The sequence below is a fragment of the Doryrhamphus excisus genome, chromosome 4, assembly GCF_030265055.1.
Source record: "Doryrhamphus excisus isolate RoL2022-K1 chromosome 4, RoL_Dexc_1.0, whole genome shotgun sequence".
Classification (NCBI taxonomy): Eukaryota; Metazoa; Chordata; class Actinopteri; order Syngnathiformes; family Syngnathidae; genus Doryrhamphus; species Doryrhamphus excisus.
This window is the reverse complement of record NC_080469.1, coordinates 12,190,827-12,208,898: the sequence shown is the minus strand read 5'-3', so window position 1 is coordinate 12,208,898 and position 18,072 is coordinate 12,190,827. Positions and strand designations below refer to the sequence as shown.

General features: G+C 40.9%; 1 protein-coding gene across 1 annotated transcript in view; it reads right to left on the bottom strand.

The window, feature by feature from the left end:
• Positions 1-18,072, bottom strand: part of LOC131127936 (uncharacterized) — a 310,697-nt gene that overhangs the window by 12,576 nt on the left and 280,049 nt on the right. The window contains exons 12-13 of the mRNA XM_058070344.1: positions 7,192-7,229; positions 1,196-1,316 (exon numbers count right to left, since the gene is read on the bottom strand). Coding sequence (XP_057926327.1) covers positions 1,196-1,316; positions 7,192-7,229 — 159 coding nt within the window. The remainder of the gene's footprint in view (positions 1-1,195; positions 1,317-7,191; positions 7,230-18,072) is intronic.

Here is an 18,072-nt window from a genome sequence, read left to right as displayed (position 1 = left end):
ACAGATCACCTAAAGCCATAAATGTCTTAACTTGTGGCATTTATAGTTATTTCATTCACGCAAGGTCAGCATTGACAGTACTACAGAACTTTCTTATTTGTGTTACCAGATGCATTAACTGTTGTAATGTAAAGTTTTACATGACTATTTTTCTTTATTATTAGCATTTTAGCTCTTAAACTCGTTCACAAAGGATCAACAAATATAAAGCGAATGAGACCTCTCACTGACGCAAACATGCTTTTTTGATGTCGTTGTCAGCTAAAGGTAAGATTTGTTTATTTATGATACTGGTTTTAATTCTAAATGTTTGTACGCATATAAAAAAACTATTGAGGAATATTCAATAATGATTATTATTAAATATTGTCCACAATGCACCTTTTCTTAATGTAATGTTGAAATGAAAATACCTAAAACACATTTAATCATGAAGCAGGACAATAGTCATAAAACATTTAGTAAAAATTCCAAACTCAATTTTATTTATCTTTAAAATGCAGTAATTATAATACATAGATATTAATAATTATATGACAGTAAATCTGATTTTATATTTCATGAATTTGATACCTGTTAGTTAAAAATTCCCCTGGTCTATTAGTGTTTAATTTGAGCTGCAATTTGTTCTACTTTGCTTGACGGTCCTTGAACGCATCATCTACATTGTCCCATGCACAGATGGATGTAAGGATGTATTTAGATATATGTCCCCCTTTTTCTTTCACTTCATATTTGCACCCAAATGCTGATACTATGTGGACATGCATAAAGATAAGATTTCATGACCTTGAGTGCTAATAATTGTGTAAACATAAGTCCACCAAGCTGGATGATGGCTCTGTATTCATTTAGTGCTTTTAGTTTGAATTTGCTCCGGCTTCTTTTACACAATACATAATAAATGAGATGAAACAGATTGCTATAGTGTATGTATGTTTTACTGAGGTGTTGAAAATATTTCCCTAGCTATTTCAATGCTAATGCTAGCACAGCACTCGACTTCAACCATGGTGATCACATTGGTTGCCCGTAAATAGCAGCTCATAACTTTTGTCTTACAGTTCAATGCAAAAATCGGCGCAGAAAAATCGAAAAACACTCGTTAGTTGGGCCGCTCCTATGCGAAGGTACCACTGACTATGAGATGAAAGCTTCTGGTGGTCCTCCCCTGCAGGTCATAAATGGAGCTCACCTGTCACAGCTGCACTGTAACTGTCTCCTGCTTGTATTCTGGTGACCTGAGCTCGGTGGGAATAGCTGAGCAGGCAAGGAGTTGACATCTGAAGGCATTTCTCTCCAAGTCCAAGCTGCCCCTGCAAGAAAAATAATGTGTCATTCTCAGGATTGTATCCAAACCACACTATTGATAATAGATGTTGTTTAAATTTAGGAAGAGTTGATGGGTAAGAATAATTTTGAGGAGTATCCATCCATTTTCTATTCTGCTCATCCTCATTAGGGTCACAAGTATGCTGGAGCCTATCCCACTATCCAGGGTATACCCTGGACTGGTCGCCAGCCAAACTCAGTTTGAGGAAATAAGCAATTACAATTAAAACTGCCAGTGATTTTAAATACCAAAGAAATACACAGATTTAGGACTTTACCATTACCACATGGTTGTTTACAAAATAGCATAGCACTCTCAAGATAACCATACTATATGGTGAGACCATATTTGTTAAATAATCAGACCATGTCAGCATACAATGATGAAGGTCTTTTAAAGCCGATCACAAAAAACGATCAGTGTGCGGCGGCAAGTACCACATCTGCTGTGTCATGTAGGCTTCAACAAAATGACGCGTCTCGTATTGCGCTTGCCACAGGCTATGACAATTCATATCAGAATGTCACCCCCTTACATCTTTGTTTACACGCTTTGCGTAGCTGTCACTGGCTGCACTTTACATTGGTGGCAGCTAGCTCGTTACCTAGCAAGAGTTATCCGTCCAGCTTCCGGTCTCCAGACTCCAAATGTGACGTTTTACCACAGCAACATTTTGCGGTTATTTCGGCACCATCATGGGTATGTACTAACTTTTTAAAGTGTCTCTGAACAACACTATGGTAGTAATTACACTACTTATGTCTTGTATTGGTGATACTATCACAGGGGTCTCCTATCTCCCCAACTGATTTTGAGTAAATTCAGGTTAATGTCTAATCATGTCAAAATAAAGGCAAAAAAGACAATCTGTCCAAAAGTTTATTTGTTCGTAATTACCTACTTGCCAGGGGCCCCTGGAATTTTCTAACAGTGCCCCTGGGGAATAGCATAATAAATTAATTGAAACTGTACAGTTAATACATGTGATCGGTATCAGCCAAACTCACTCATGGATGATTGGTCTCGGAATTGGCAGCATAAAACTCTGATCGGCTCATCCCTCGTTGGTTTACATGTGAGCGCGTCATGTTGTAATCGGTGTCTTGCTTGTTCTAATGTGTTCCACGGTGAGGATTTGCAGATGCGTTGCAGCATATGTTCCTGCTGGGAAACGTGTTTATGTGTGTGTGTATGTTTGCAGTGAATGTGAGTGTACAGCACGTAGTGTCATCAGTGTTGACATGCATTTATGTAAGTGAGCAACGGTGTCCTTACCTGGCATCCAAGTTGTAATATTGTCGATTTGCGTTTGTGCTTCTCCATGTGCCTTCTGATGTGTGTGCGTGTGTGTTTGTGTGTGTGTATGTGTAAATGAGGGCTGTCAGGTGCTGGTCCTTGCTGCGCCAGTTGCATCTGGAGCCATCTGTGTTGAGGCTCAGTGGGAGCAGAGCGGATGACTTTAATGTACTTGAACCCCAGACAGACCTTTCCCAGACAGTCGTCAGAATGAAAGCAAGACAAGTGGGCCCAGTCGAGCTGAACCGCCGGATCTGGGTGGTGAGCAGGAGACAGACGCTTTGGTTACACTATAACCCCCAGTCAGACTCACAGGGGATCCCCTGGCAGCCAGATACACACAAACATGTGAATCTGTTGCAATGATGCTATAATACTGTTTTATGTCAGTCTAGCTTCCATGCGTCTCTCTTTTCAGAGGTTTGTCATCAAACAATGCCAAATGACACTGTTACATACATGCTGTGTTTGCAAGATTGCAGATAAGAAACCAAATAATAATTTGATAAATGTTTCTATAAATCATTGTGAAAGTTCCACTGTTGTTAACACTTTAGTATTGACGAGATCTGCCCTTTTATGCAGATCTTGAAAAACATTATACATGCATAATATAAATACAAACACAACACTTTTGTTTTGGCTCCCATCTTTCCTGAGCTGAACTCAAGATCTAAAACTTTTTCTATGTACACAAAATGTCTATCAATCTCAGATATTGTTTGAGATGTGTGCTAGTGAGCACTTTTTTCTTGTCTGACACAATCCATCCACCTCACAGATGTGTCAGAACAAGATGTTGATTACACAGCGTGATTATTGCACAGGTCAGCCATAGGCTGGCCACAATAAAAGGCCCCTCAAAATTTAGCTGTAAACACTGAAGGTCACAGCCCGAAGAGGTCATCAAGACCACATAGCAGAGATGAGAACCTCAGGCCCCAGAGCCAGAATTGGCTGCTGAAGACTCCCTGGCACCAGCCCTTGACCGACACAATGCACCGGACCCTTATGCTTGGTGGGTCTACGAGGGGGAGATCCTGCGTGGCTTCACCCACGGGTGAAAGGCCCAAGCACCAAGCCTCTCCCCCGGGCCTGGCTCCAGGGTGAAGCCCCGGTATCCCACGTCTGTGCGATCTCTCTCTCTCTTCCTCTGCTTCATAAGGGTCTTTCTAATTCACTCTTGGTCTAGCCGGCTATCTCTGACCTGTTTGCCTCTTTTTCAACCCGAACACTTACCGGTTTAGCACATATTAGACTTTCTAACTTTAAACTTGAGGCCAGGTATACAGTATATGCATGGTATGCTATATACTGTCACCTACTTCTTTATTTGTTGCAGCATCTCTCAGCATTCAAATAGCATTTCAAAAGCGGTACCAAACAGCAACACCCAGCACAGTTTATCACCACCACAAAGAAGGGTTCCAGTAATGATCTTGCAGAAACAATATGATTAGTGAAGCACAAAATCAATTAATGCGGCTGCAGAATCAATAGGTGTCTCTTATCATATATGTCCTGCAGTTAATTAATAAACAATAAAGACATTAAGCAACAGAGCATCAGACTGTGGCGAAGACTGTCATCAGTCATGACGTGAGTACTGATGGCATCAGCAGGAAAGCAACTGGAAAACACTGACAGATATAAATGAGAGCGTGGTGAAAAACTGAATACACCCACAGGCTAAGATGCTGTGACAATGTACACACACATCTAAGAGCGTGAGCGTGCATAAACTGACAAAGGCACTCACGCATGAGGTTTCAAATGCTAAGAAAAACACAGACACACATGACATCCTTTCAATTCTTCTTTTTGAGTCTATACCACAAACATATATGATATAATAATAATAATAATAATAATATGTTGTACAAGTAAAACAGAAAGGCCAATTTAGGATCTAAAAGTGAATCAGAATGTTTTATGATCCCAAATGTGCACCTGTATCATATATTCACTCAAGACAAATAATAGGGTTTAATTTTCTCTTTTGTCTTAAAATTGACCCTTGCTCACAAAGCTCCTGAAAGGTTATTGTTATGTAATTGTTATGTTATTGTATGTGGCAATTATATGATGACAATATATGATGTCTGTGCTATAAGCTATATGGTCTCCTTTCCTTACTATCTTCAGCAGAGCAATCTATTGGATGTAGGGAAGTTCCGATCAGGGTTTTATGCTGCCGATACCGATCATCCATAAGTGAAATCAGCTGATACCAACATAGGTGATGTGGAAATGCACAACTGGCTAGATTAGGGGTCACCAAGGTTTTTTTTTTTTACAACATGAAAATGGCCAAGAGTTACTAATTTTTGTAACATTTATTTTCATAGCTTATTGCTAGCCAAACAAAGCCAAAATGCTTGTTTTACCACAACATGAACAATATGATGGTATCCACAACTCACGTTTTGTATTTCACAATTGATTTATTTTTAGTCTTCTCACTAACAGAAAACCTGAATGAAAAGCAAGTATGCCTGCCTCTGCTGTTCCCCTCCAGCTGCATCCGCAGCCGACCCCTGTGCCGTTGGAATCCCGAAGAGTGCGGTGCAGACGCTAACTGTCACGATCCACACAAACTATGCACACTCATTGAAATCTGGGAAGTGCCGAGACTGACGTGCACCCACCACGACCGTGCTCACAAAGTCAGAAGTAGTTGCAGAGGGTACGTGTGTCATCCATAGCCCGACGCAGCCACGTACACAATGAGTACACGTACACAAGTGCTACATAGTGTCTGCATGCTCCAAAATCTGTACTGAGGCAGTACTCATCCCCAAATTTTGCCCACACTTGCATGGACAGCGGGTACCATGTGACCTTCGATACCATGCTTTATACAGCTGACCCCATTGTCACACAGCTGACATTTGGAACATGACTCTAAACTGGGAAAGTATTTGGATTAGGTTTTCAGGAACTGTTACACACTGGCTAATTGGTTAATTCCATAATCCATGATGACAATGAAAACTTAATATTGTAATCTGACTGCAAGTTTAAAAGATTTTTCCTTTCACCTTTTGCTGGGATGCTACCATATTTATTCTGGTTGTAGCATACACTCCCTGACATCATTCAAATTCCTTCCCACCTCAATCATGTGATACAGTGCCGGCCGTCCGTCTTCTAGTCTCAACAGTGGAGAAACAATGAGATTTCTATCTGTAACACTATTACCAGCCGTAATAGGGTTAGCGTTGCCTGGGTAAGGCAGTGGAGAACTTTATTAAGTTTATGACCTTTTGCTTTTCTACCTTATTCTTCTGGCACTGATATACAAGGGCCTTCAAACCCCTGAGAGAGGAAGGTATCAGCTAAGTAAGAACAATTTCCCGATGACCCCCTCATCCTAAGTTCCACTTCAGCTGCAAACGCAGTGTTATCTTTCAAGAGGTAGAACCTATGCTATTTATTTTTTTACATGTTGACTGGAGTGGTTCTTGGTATGGCACTGCGCAGCTGATTACAGAGAGAGTCTTAATCAGGTGGCGCAGTCTGCTCAGGGCCCCTGGGGCCTGCCGTGTGTTACATCTTGTCAGACTGCACAGAGAAACAATCAATCATCAGGAGAGCTCTGTGACAGAGGAGGGAGAGAGGATGGGAGAGATGAAGAGAAAGGTGGTTAAAAAGGGGGGCAAAGGAGCATGGGTAGAGGAAAAGAGGGAGGAAATGGGGATTTAAGGTAAGAAGATGAGGAGAGACAGAGACAGTCTTGCACTGAAAGAAACTTGGAGTTATACAGCTGTTAGAAAGACTATTAAAAATTCAGCCAGTTGTGCTAGACAAAAAGCCATGGTCATGTCAAAGCTCATAATAAGCAGCCACAAACCTTTTCATTACAAACCTTCACCTACATGTTTGTTTTATCATCTTGGCAAGGCATCTTCATCGTGGCTGCATTGTAAAAGGAAATCACATGTACTGGAAAAGGTTCAAATGACCTCACGGATAAACACAGGAGGAAAAAGAATTGAGAGTTGAGCCGCGTAGGGATTGAGGTGGGCCGACGTTTTACACTGTCTGGGCTCTGTCTGAGGCCTGCGTAATGATGCGGCTCTTTAGAGAACATCTTAAATGAAAGGCCAGAACAATCCTCTGTGACAGGTGGGATCCTTTATATCTAACAGAGAAAAGACAGCACAGGGCCAACACACACACACACACACACACACAAGACGACACTTTGGAAGAGGACACTCACTATTCACTTTGAAAAAGGCCATGCACAGACATAAACTACAGTGGATTCCACAAAGAGAATTTCCTGTTCTGTCCATGTGAAGAAGATGAGTTGAAATGAACAAAGAGCAGATCCTATAAAGGTGATATATAGAATTTAAAAAAAATGCTTTCTTGGCACACTATGAGGGATGTTAAAGTGCTCTGAGACATACAGAATACCCACAAAACCCTTTAATCTTTACTCTGGAAAAAATGATCTTTTCCAACTCTCCAAGAAAATGAGAGACATCAGTGCACATTTATGGTGAGAGCATATCTAATGATATGAAAATAAAATGGAAAAAGTGTGTCTTCACCTCTTGGCCCATCCCCCAGGAGAAGACATATCCACCATCTGAAAAAAAGATGAGGGAAAAAAGAACACAGTCAATGTAAAGAGCACAAACAATTTAAGAGAAGTGTCAAAAACAAGCTTTAGGCTAAAATGGAAAAGAAAAGGGGGGGGAAGAGAAATCAAGAGCTGACAAAAGGGGCTCAAGCATCATACATCAAGCACTTGTTACCTCTGCCGGTGTTTGTGATTGCACATGACTGCAAACAAGTCAGTGATAAAAAATCTCAAGAAAGATGAGAGCGATCAGGCCGACTTTAAAGATCATCAATCATGGCCCTGTAAGCTCCGATATTATTAGTTCAAGTAAAGCTGCACTCTTCCATTTTATGGACATCATAAAGGACTTCAGGGTAGGTGGGGGGCAGAACAGGAGGAGATCCCCCAGTGTTTTAACTAGAGCTGGGATGGAAGTGTGTGGAAAAGCAGACTGAATGGATGGACAGCACTAATGTAGTAACACTAACGGAACAAACCTCCGCAGGGGAAGGAATGTGTGACAGGAGTGTAAGGTGCTGCTTACAAGGTGTAAGTTAAAGTGTACAGTGAAAAGACTCCACTATTCTGTTTGAGGATTGTAATATTTCAATGTATACTGATCTTGTAAGGTTGGCTGGCAACATGTAAGGACTATGGGGCAAAACAAAAGTAATGTTACTTTAGGAATGTATTTTTCCTCCAAAAAAAGCAGACATTTGTTCAACTAGGCATGCACTGAAGTAGTTAACTGTACGTGTACATGTACATTTTGTCAAAAAACAATTATTATGGCATGTTGGCCAATAATCGTGAAGATTTGCGTTTGAATCTCCGTTGGGCATCTCTCCATGGAGTTTGCATGTTCTCCCCCATGTGTATGAGGGTTTTCTCCGGGTAATCCGGTTTCTTCCCACATTCCAAAAATATGCATATTAGGTTAATTGGTAACTGCAAATTGTCCATAGGTATGAATGTGAGTGTGAATGATTGTTTGTGTGCCCTGCGATTGGCTAGTGACCAGTCAGACAGCTGGTATAGGCTCCAGCATAACCGCGACCCTAGTAAGGATAAGCGGCATAGAAAATGGATGGATGGATGGATACTCTAAATTGTCCATAGGTATGAATGTGAGTGTGAATGATTGTTTGTGTGCCCTGCGATTGGCTAGTGACCAGTCAGACAGCTGGTATAGGCTCCAGCATAACCGCGACCCTAGTAAGGATAAGCGGCATAGAAAATGGATGGATGGATGGATACTCTAAATTTTCCATAGGTATGAATGTGAGTGTGAATGGTTGTTTGTCTATATGTGCCCTGTGATTGGCTGGCGACCAGTCCAGGGTGTATCCCGCCTCTCACCCGAAGACAGCTGGGATAGGCTCCAGCACCCCCGCGACCCTCGTGAGGAAAAAGCGGTAGAAAATGAATGAATGAATGAATGAATGTGAGTGTGAATGGCACACATACCGACACTTAACTCATATATGTAAAGATGATAGTTTTTAGTGTTCAGTTTCCACTTCTGATAATAGTGTCGTTGCAAACTGCCTCTGAAACTGATCAACCTAATTAAGAGTTTGCTTGACTTCTCACAGGCAAATCTGTTTTCTAAATAATTTATCCTTGCAACGTCCTGTCTGCCTGCCCACAACTGAAGACATAAAGGCGAGTGTGAAGTCCATCACTGCTTGCTGAATAGCTGCCCTTTGTGCCTCCCAACTTCATTCACCAGCTGAAAGGACCCCAAGTGCTGCCATAGCACCCCTGTATGCTGCCTGCTTTAAAAAAGCGCCTATACCCACTAGGATGCGCCTGAGAACCTTCAGCTAGATTAAACACACATTAATATGTGTCTTTTAAATACCACTGTTTGGGAGAATATCCGGTTTTAGCAGACTCACATGTGATTTTCTTTTGGTGATTAATAAAATATCTATCACTTTCCCCCTCCTACACCTCTGCCTAACCTCCTACTTAGCGCAAACACATTATTTATCACTATTTTTCTCCTTTTGCACTTGTGACAGAGGGTAGTTGTTGGGGGCATGAACAACACAGTCATCCTTCACCTTGTGGTCCTCTACTATGTCCCAGAGACCTTAGCTTGGTTTGTTAGGCCTGACAGTGTCACACTAGTGAACAAAAGGACTGCAGGGTTTAGGGCTGCCCTGGAATGTCAGCGGGTTCACATTTCACATGCAGATGCATGACCCCAGAGCCCTTTAGAGGGAAGGTGTGCTTTAACCTCACCGAGAAGCATGGGGAGGGAGGAAAAGGGGGCAAAGAGGCACATTAAGGGGAGACTGGAATTGGGGGATGGGTAAAAAATAAGTTTGCACTGCTGAAGATGCTGAAATTTTTCGCTGTGTGTCTCTGTAGCTTTCCCAGTGCTCTGCTGAATGGTGTTAAACCTCACTTAAAGAAAGGCATAATTGTCGATACCCAGAAAGCGAGTCAGAGCTATCTCCTTTTTGTGTGGTCTGTGATGCGCCCCCTCTCTTCCCCTACTTCCATATACATAAAAGCATTAACTTTTTAAGTGCACACTTAGGGTTTTTCCCAAATGGTTGAAAAGGCACAGTGGGAGGGGTTATGTAAGGCAAAAGAACTGTGAGCTCCACAAAAGAAACCAAAGTTACTGTCATGTGCTCTCTGTAGGCCCCAGCCAGGCACAATTTCAACTCAAGGGCTTCACACTTCTTTAACATATTCTCCTTCTTTTGCTCTTCTCCGAGCTTGCTGTATCCCTGTTCACCTATCCCGCTTTACTTTGTTCTTGATAGCGAACACTTCAAAGGCAACAAGACCTTCTGCGAAAGCCCGACAACTCCTTGTACGTTTGTTTGTTTTGACCCCCAGCCCTTTGCTACAACCATAAAGCCCCAACTTGTAAAACATACAAGAGAGGAGAGAAACCATTTCAGGGGCTTGGCTTTTTTAAGGTTTTATTTTGGCTGAATATCCTACCAAGTATTTTTTTAAATGCACATATTGCACTCATAATTCAGTACGATTTGGATCTGGCAATATGGCTTTATTAGTTATTACACAGTCATGCAGCGCATGCATGAGTGCATCACTATAAAAATACAACATGCACAAATAATAATAATAGCATAGCACTACACTGTCACAGAGTAAACTTTATCATAATAATGAGCTTGATAAAGTGAACACCGATTGTATGCCACCAGTGTTAAAAAAGAGAACATTAGAGCCCGTTCTGTGTTTTTTACATTTTATACTTAATACAGAAAGAGAATACGACTGCAGCCTTGAACCGCCTGTGTTAAAAGGGAACATATTCATTGTTTATATTGCTCCAAGAAAAACAAAAACGATATTCATGTGGACATCTAATTGAGAGCGTGTCACTTTGGTTCATGCAACAATAAAATATTTATTTTACATTCATGCTGTCATTTGCCATGGTGATTATGGACATTTTTATGTTTTTCTTTGGTCAAATGCTACATCCTGCTGAAATTCATCTAAATTAATGTCATACTACTATATGTGCATGATTGTTTCTGTGTGTTGTCGTCACTGCGTAAGGATGTATGCTCGCTGTTGTTTTTTCTGTTTAGCAGTTCTGCCATCCAATAGTTGAGACATCTATAGCATCCACAGAAAGGCCAGGGGAGCAAGGGAGCAATCCATAGACCTGCGTAGCCATGGCAACTAAACAAGGAATAGGCTAGATGTCAGGCCAGCATGGCTAAATTACCCATTAGAGAAAGCAGGAAGGGGAGAAAGGGAATACTGGTCAGGGCACAAGAGGCTAATGGGGAGATAAGATGGCCAACATATAGACGATACACATACGAGGACATGCTCACACACCTATAGTACATATAAATGTACCACCCACACAAAGCAGTGTATTCTGTCACAAAGACGCTAGTGAAACCATACAAAACAGGACTCACAATGTGTACGGTATGTACGGTTTCACACAAACAAGAAGCAAAATAAAGTGGCCATCTTTGTGCACATGTATGCTGATTAGATATAAACAAAGGACATAAAGTGAAGACAAAATGGTTTTAATAAAGACACACTCTTGGAGAGTTTCCTTGTGAATGCGAAAGAGATGTATTTATAGGAAAACTCCTGTGAGATCATCAGTGCTCAACCTCACAGTCATGTATGAGTGTATGTGTGTGTGTGTAGTATTGCACTATTGCAGTTTCCTTCCATATGTACATAAAAGAATGAACACTTTGTGCAGGTATTAAAAGGTTAAAAGGGGAAAACAGCCAACCGGTTGGCCTGCTGTGTTAATTCCCTTTTTATCCGTGCACACACAGACATACTTTTCATGTCCTCACAAACAAGTCACACACTCACATCGAGCTAGGACTAACACAGCAACCATGCTTACACAAACAGAGTCAGGCAGTCATGCTCCTCCTGACTTTAATGCTGCACATTCATTTGCATGCACCATAATTAGCGTCAGGCACACAGAGTCTGGTCCTGGGGGAGCTCTGTGATAACCACTTCCCTTTCTATTAGGGCTCTCATTCCAAGAGTGTCAGACATAGCACATCTTCATTGTGAGGCCTGCAGCACACCAACTCAGTGTAGCTCCTGTTGGGGCAGACAAGATGATGGGAACAAGGGGGCTGCAGGAATGGTTATGAGGGATACTCATTGGAGGATGTGTGTAGAAGAAAAATAACGAGTGAAAGAAAGAGGAAAAACGTACTTTGTACGACAAAGAAAAGAGAGGAAGTGGACAAAGAGCTTGCACATGGCAAAGGTGGTTGCACATTGTGGAGCAGACAGAAAGATGGACAGGCTGGACGGAGGTAATGAATGCAGTTATTAAATTGTTTCAGCTGCAAAGAGGTCTATTCTTATACTATTATAAAGGAAACAATTTATCCCCGCTGATCGGCACTGTCTCCTTTCTCCTCGCTCTCTTTGATCTGCCAGCATATTGCCTTGATGTGTCCCATTCAATAGCGAATCTGGGGCAATTTTAATGCTTTTGTACCTCGCCACCGCTCCACTTCTCCCTCCCTGTTTAAAAATAGCTGTTAATTATAAGTGCAGTTTAAATGTCTCTAGTGACCCAGAAATGCAGGTTGGAGCAAGTAGAAGGGATTGAGCATCTCCAAGTTTAAAAAGTGCGCGACACCATTTCTTTCACTCTTCACCATGCATTCTTCAATTTCTCCTTTAACCCCCCCTGCACCCCCTACCCCAACCTCCTTTGTCTTCCCCTTCCTCCCCCTCCCATGCTTTAGTGTTCCTCCACATTTCTTTATCTCCATCTCTTCCTCCACTGTGCCGTTTGTTAAGCTCGTTGAGAGCGAGTAGGGCTAGATGATGAGGGATTTGGCTCTTTCTCTCCAACACACCAGAGAACTGCAGCGAGACATCGGAGACCATGACTGTGAAACCGCTTCAGTCTGCACATTGTGTGTGCATGTGTGTCTTTGTATCTCTCCCCTCAACTTCCTCTTCTTATGGAGCCGCAGGAGTGGGATGTTGAAAGGAAAGGAGTGTGAAGGTGTGCAAGGTAGCGTGGCACGATGCAGAGGCGCCTGCTATACCTGTGGGGAAGAGAAAGGACTGTGCAGGGACCTGAGGTGCATACCTGGGGGTGGGGTAGGGGTGGGGTATTGTTATAAATAAAGCATTAGCCTCATGAAGGGAAAAGAGATGTGAGGGTCTGTCTCAACAGCTTTCTTTCTCTCTACTAACTCTAACTAACAGTTAACCCGCAGGCATATACATGTACTCCTTTCATCGCTGAGGGGGTACATGTAACACTAAAAAACGGGTAGAGAGGAAAACTAAGGGACTTTCTTTTGTTTAAATCTTGGCATTTTGTCGGCACCGAAAATATTTAACTGATGTCCAATAAAAAAACATGTTTCTCCAAATTTTGGGACTTTTAACGATGCGAAACATTTACACAAACCCAAATGCATCACAACAAAGAGGTACAAAGAATGCGTTAGTGCTATTAAACACAACATAGATCAAAATTGGCCTTTTTAATAACTTTAAGAGTGAAACAAAGATGTGTTGGTAACGTGGTGGCACATTTTAATCACTTCTATGGAAAAACTACACTTCCCTGGCCCCAGCGCAGTCAGAAGAGGTAGTCTTGGACCCTGCACAATCGCTCATGCTCAATAAAACATCACTAATAACCTAAACTATATTTAACGCATACCTCGGTGAGTGTATTTTTCCAATCATGTGAAATTTTACGCAAACATCTTGCTTCCTCGGTTTGAGTACATTTCCCAATTGGCATACAATATATGACACACGTCTTGCGTCATTAATATACATCTGTGTTGATAACAAAACACAACGTCCCTATTAGCAGCCTGTTAGCATGTTTGAAATGGAAAGCAGAAGTCTTTGTTCCCAAGTTTTGTCGCCCTGTCTGTGATGTGATTAGAGGATGGCTCTCAAGTTCGCTTACGAACTAACACAGATAAGTCACACGTCTCTGCTTTTCTTACTGATCACAGCTACAAAATAACCCACAAAGTGGTAAGATCCAGCATTTTCATGAAGAAGGTAAAAAAACCAAACAAAAATTGAGTTCAAGAAATATACATAATAATCGCAAAACACAAAGGTGGTGTCGATCTCTGCTCGTCCATCGCTGCCGCCATCTTTGTCAACAATTACGTTTCATTCAAAGTACAAGTGATGTTCAATGTTAATTTAACCTTTTCATTCATAATTTACATGCATTTTGAACCGTTTTCTGCATGTAAACAATTCTAAAACTATAAAACGTGGTTTGTGTTAACATTTTTTGGTATTTGGAACAGATTCATTGGATTTGCATTATTTCTCAGAGGAAAAATGTTTTGGTTTAAGTACGTTTTGGTTTGAGTCTGAGCTTCTGCAACGGATTAATGACGCTAACTAAGTTCCACTCCGAATGTCTTATACGACAGTGAATTTGAAATAATTTATCATCTGGAAATGTGATTATTCCAGAAAGTTTTTAATCTATTTATAATCTGGACAGGAAGCAATCTTAGATATTTTATGTGTTTACGGCACAGATTTAATGTTTGCCCCAAGCTTGCCAATCACAAATTCATTAAGAACTTTGTTAACAAATACGCAAATTGGCTCCACTATCAGAAGTTTTACCTTAAAGTGACCCAAAATTGAAAGATAAAAATGGCAAATAGAAATAAATGAGATGCCATTGTGGTGATGGGCGTATGAGATAGGAGTTAATGACCTTGATAAGGGAGCAGGGATGTAGACGGCCTGAGGAGGAGACATGAAGCGTTGCCGTGACAGCAGTGGCGTAGTGCTGGTGACAAGAAGAGATGAAGAGGCCACAATACTTGGCTGGCGTTACACATTAGCACTGTTGTTTGCCAGGGGCATCAAGGGGTATTGTATATGTGTGAGTGCGTGCACTGAGCGAGGTACTGAGACTTCCCAGCTGAGGCCTTGCATGGTGACAGCGGCTGATAGCAATCTAATGAGATAAGGAACGTATGCAAATGAACCTGGCCACAGTTCACTCTAATCAGCTTAACGCTCAGATAGATATCAGCTTTCTGTCACATGCGTACATTGACACACTAAGAATTTAAAACAATCAGGGAAAGCAATTTTTCATGCCACGTGTAAATACAAAGCACATCAACAGACTTATTCATATAGAAAATTACAGAGATTATGTCAAAATTACACAACAAAACAAAATGACTTGTGTAAGTCTATGGGAAATCAAAATATTGGACATGGATATATATTTTCATCATCATTTCTTCAATACAAACTATTTGTAAGAGAACAAGTGGCATAGCATATTAATAAAACAATTTGTAAGTTGCAGTGAATTGTTTTCTAAAACTATAAAAACATGTTTTGTTATAATTTTTTTTGCATTCTGGAGTGGATTAATGGATTTACATGGTTATAAAATTATTGGTATCTTTCAGATAGACTCTGACCTTCTGGAATAGATTAATGACCAAGGTTCCACTGTATATGTATCTCAATTCATTTTACTCTTGCTGACATTTGTCAAAATTGTACCCAAAATATGATCATGTCATCTTTACAGAAGACACCTTTTCCGCCTTTGTCATAAAGATTACTTTGGTTGACTGCAGTGTGCTGGCGCCCATCTTTTCTGGCTCATGTCCCATATTGCATTCATCTAATGAAAACCTGGCTGGCTGGCTAGCATGCTGGCTGTCTCATCAAGGATCATTGCCAAAGGTTCCTCTTCACCGCATCAAAGTCACTCTGTTTTAATGTAGCTTTTATAGATGGCCAAATGAAAGCAAATAACTACTTAAAATTTGAAAGAATCTGCAAGACAGAAAGATGAAGCGAGGACTGATAATTCTTTAGGGACCCTATTATAGTAACAACCTGTGAATAAATGTTTATATCTGTACGCAATTGAGGGCGAAAAAAGAAACGATCAACTAAATGCAGATGCTATTTTTACCTGCAAAAAATGTATACACACCAGTTATTACAGGAATTACTATTCAACTGTAGCAAAAATTGCCAGCATTTCCAGACTTCTACCAGTGTCATATTATTGATCAGTTGAGTTTTTCAACCATTTCTCAAAATCACTATATACACCAACAAGTTCTGTATTGAATACAAACATTTAAATATGATGAATGTGTGATTTGGGAAATGGCTTTTCATAACATTCATTGAAAAGGTAGTTTTCAAAATGGTGTTGTAGTTACTATAAATTACCTGTACTGAATTTATATGAAAACAAGATCTCATAAGCAGTTCTAAAGCTGTTATTGAGTGAGAATGAAAGTGCATAAAGAGAAGGCAGATTGAATTAATGGTGCTTTAGAGATGACATGACATTTGTTTGGCAAATGGTTGAATAAATGGAATAATTATACGGATGTGCAAATGCAATAATATATGCCAAAGATTAAATTGCTTATGTACACAGGCGTATGTTGACAGGCCTTGAACACTGAGTGGTACCCAACTCATTTGACTCATGATTAATTTATTTTTAAGAGCTATGCAGTGTTTCTTATTGGCGGACAAGGCTTAACTCAGATGAGTCTTGATCCTGCACATGCCCTGCTTCACCCTGCACTTTCAGTACCCTGTATCTCTCACCCCCATCTCACCCCTCACTCAGCCAGCCTTTCATCACTTGTACATAACGTTATAGCAGTTGGAGGCAGAGTCACAGCTCCCATCAAAGAGACCATGACTTGATATTTTTAGGCAAAGACTCACTTTGAAATGTTGCTTCCCTGAGAATAAACCCTGCCCAAACACGAATGCCTTGTTACACAGAAAAGTGCACGAGGTAAACCCTACCCTCAAGGGGTTAGATGCACTATGACTACACAGAAATTGTACAGGCTGTTGCCGCCAACACCTTCACTGCCCCCTTGCTGTCCTCTGGATGTGTGTCAACACAGTGAGCAGATTGGGCATGGGCACATGCCAGACTATTCTGGGAAAAGCTCCAAAGAACATATTTGTTCAATAGGGAGGAGAGCGGAAATGGTCTGCCGTCAATAGGGGGGGGGCATGGTTAAAAACGTTGGGTGAAGCAAGGGTGACACACGAGATGGTGAGTTAAGTCACTAGGTGAAACTGAGGTTGAGAGAGCGGGTGGGATTGGAGGGTGACTGAGTCATCACTTTGAAAAAGTGGATACTGTCCCAACTGATTAGTATGAGTTACCATGCTAGTGTCTGGAACTCAGAAGACCCGCACCACAGATCTTTAACCTTGGAGGTTGATGGGATAAGTTGATGGCACATTGTGCCAAGTAGAATTTGTAAGATTTTCTCGGACTGCTTGCTAGATCCATTTATATTAGAGTAAAACAGTAAAAACAGAAAAAACACGATTTCAGCATGAGCCATCAAGCAGAGCATAACAGAAGATTTGAAACTAGAGATCTTTTTCTCCAAACAGATACTGATAATTTTTTTTTCTCAAGACCGATTTAGTGCAGATAACCAATAACTCCTTTATATCTATTTGTACATTACAGTTTACGCTGTACATTGTTCATATTTGATGTAATCTATTTATTCTCCACATTATTATTTATTATTTATTATTACACGGGAGCCAGGCAATGACATTTAGTTGGCAATTTCACCGCTATGTTATTGTGCAATGACAATAAAGAAAGTCTATGTCTATGTCTAACCAGAGTATAGAATGGAGGGAGCCATTTGCTATGGCCCAGCAAAGTGGGAGGAGCCACCGGGCAGTATGGGTAATCTCACTTCATTGGAAAGTTTCATATTGGATTTATAAGTATGGTTTCATAATCCCTTCATATTGGCCCAATAATTATTGGTCTGATAATTATCATGCATCCCTATTTAGAACGAGATACTTTTTAAAGCTGCACACAATCTGAATTGTAAACAGTACCAATCCAATTTGAAGTGGACCTGTTCCACTTTTTCCACTTTTCTGACCTGTATATGTTGTGCGAATGTTGTATTTTTGTGTTAAACAATGGCAAAGTTTCCGAAAATGAGGTTGGAGCCTTTGAAGTGAGCACTGAAAGAAGTTTGGGATGGCTCTGAACGTTTGATTTCAGACTTTTTTTTTCTAACACTGGCTCACTATGACATCACAGTGAGATGGACTTCCTTATATGGCTGTGTTCGGGTTCAAGCTGTACGTCTGCTCTCCTCCCCATGCTGCTACACTCTTTTGTGGAAGATTTGGAAGAAATGGCTTCCAGGAAATGACTGTTTAAATTTGAAGTAATGCTAAGAATCATGCAGAAGTGGTTGGAGTTGCAGATTCCCTACCAACAAGAGAAAAATAGGGGACTGTGAACATGGATGAAGCTGGGCTATCCACCAAACAAAAATGCAAA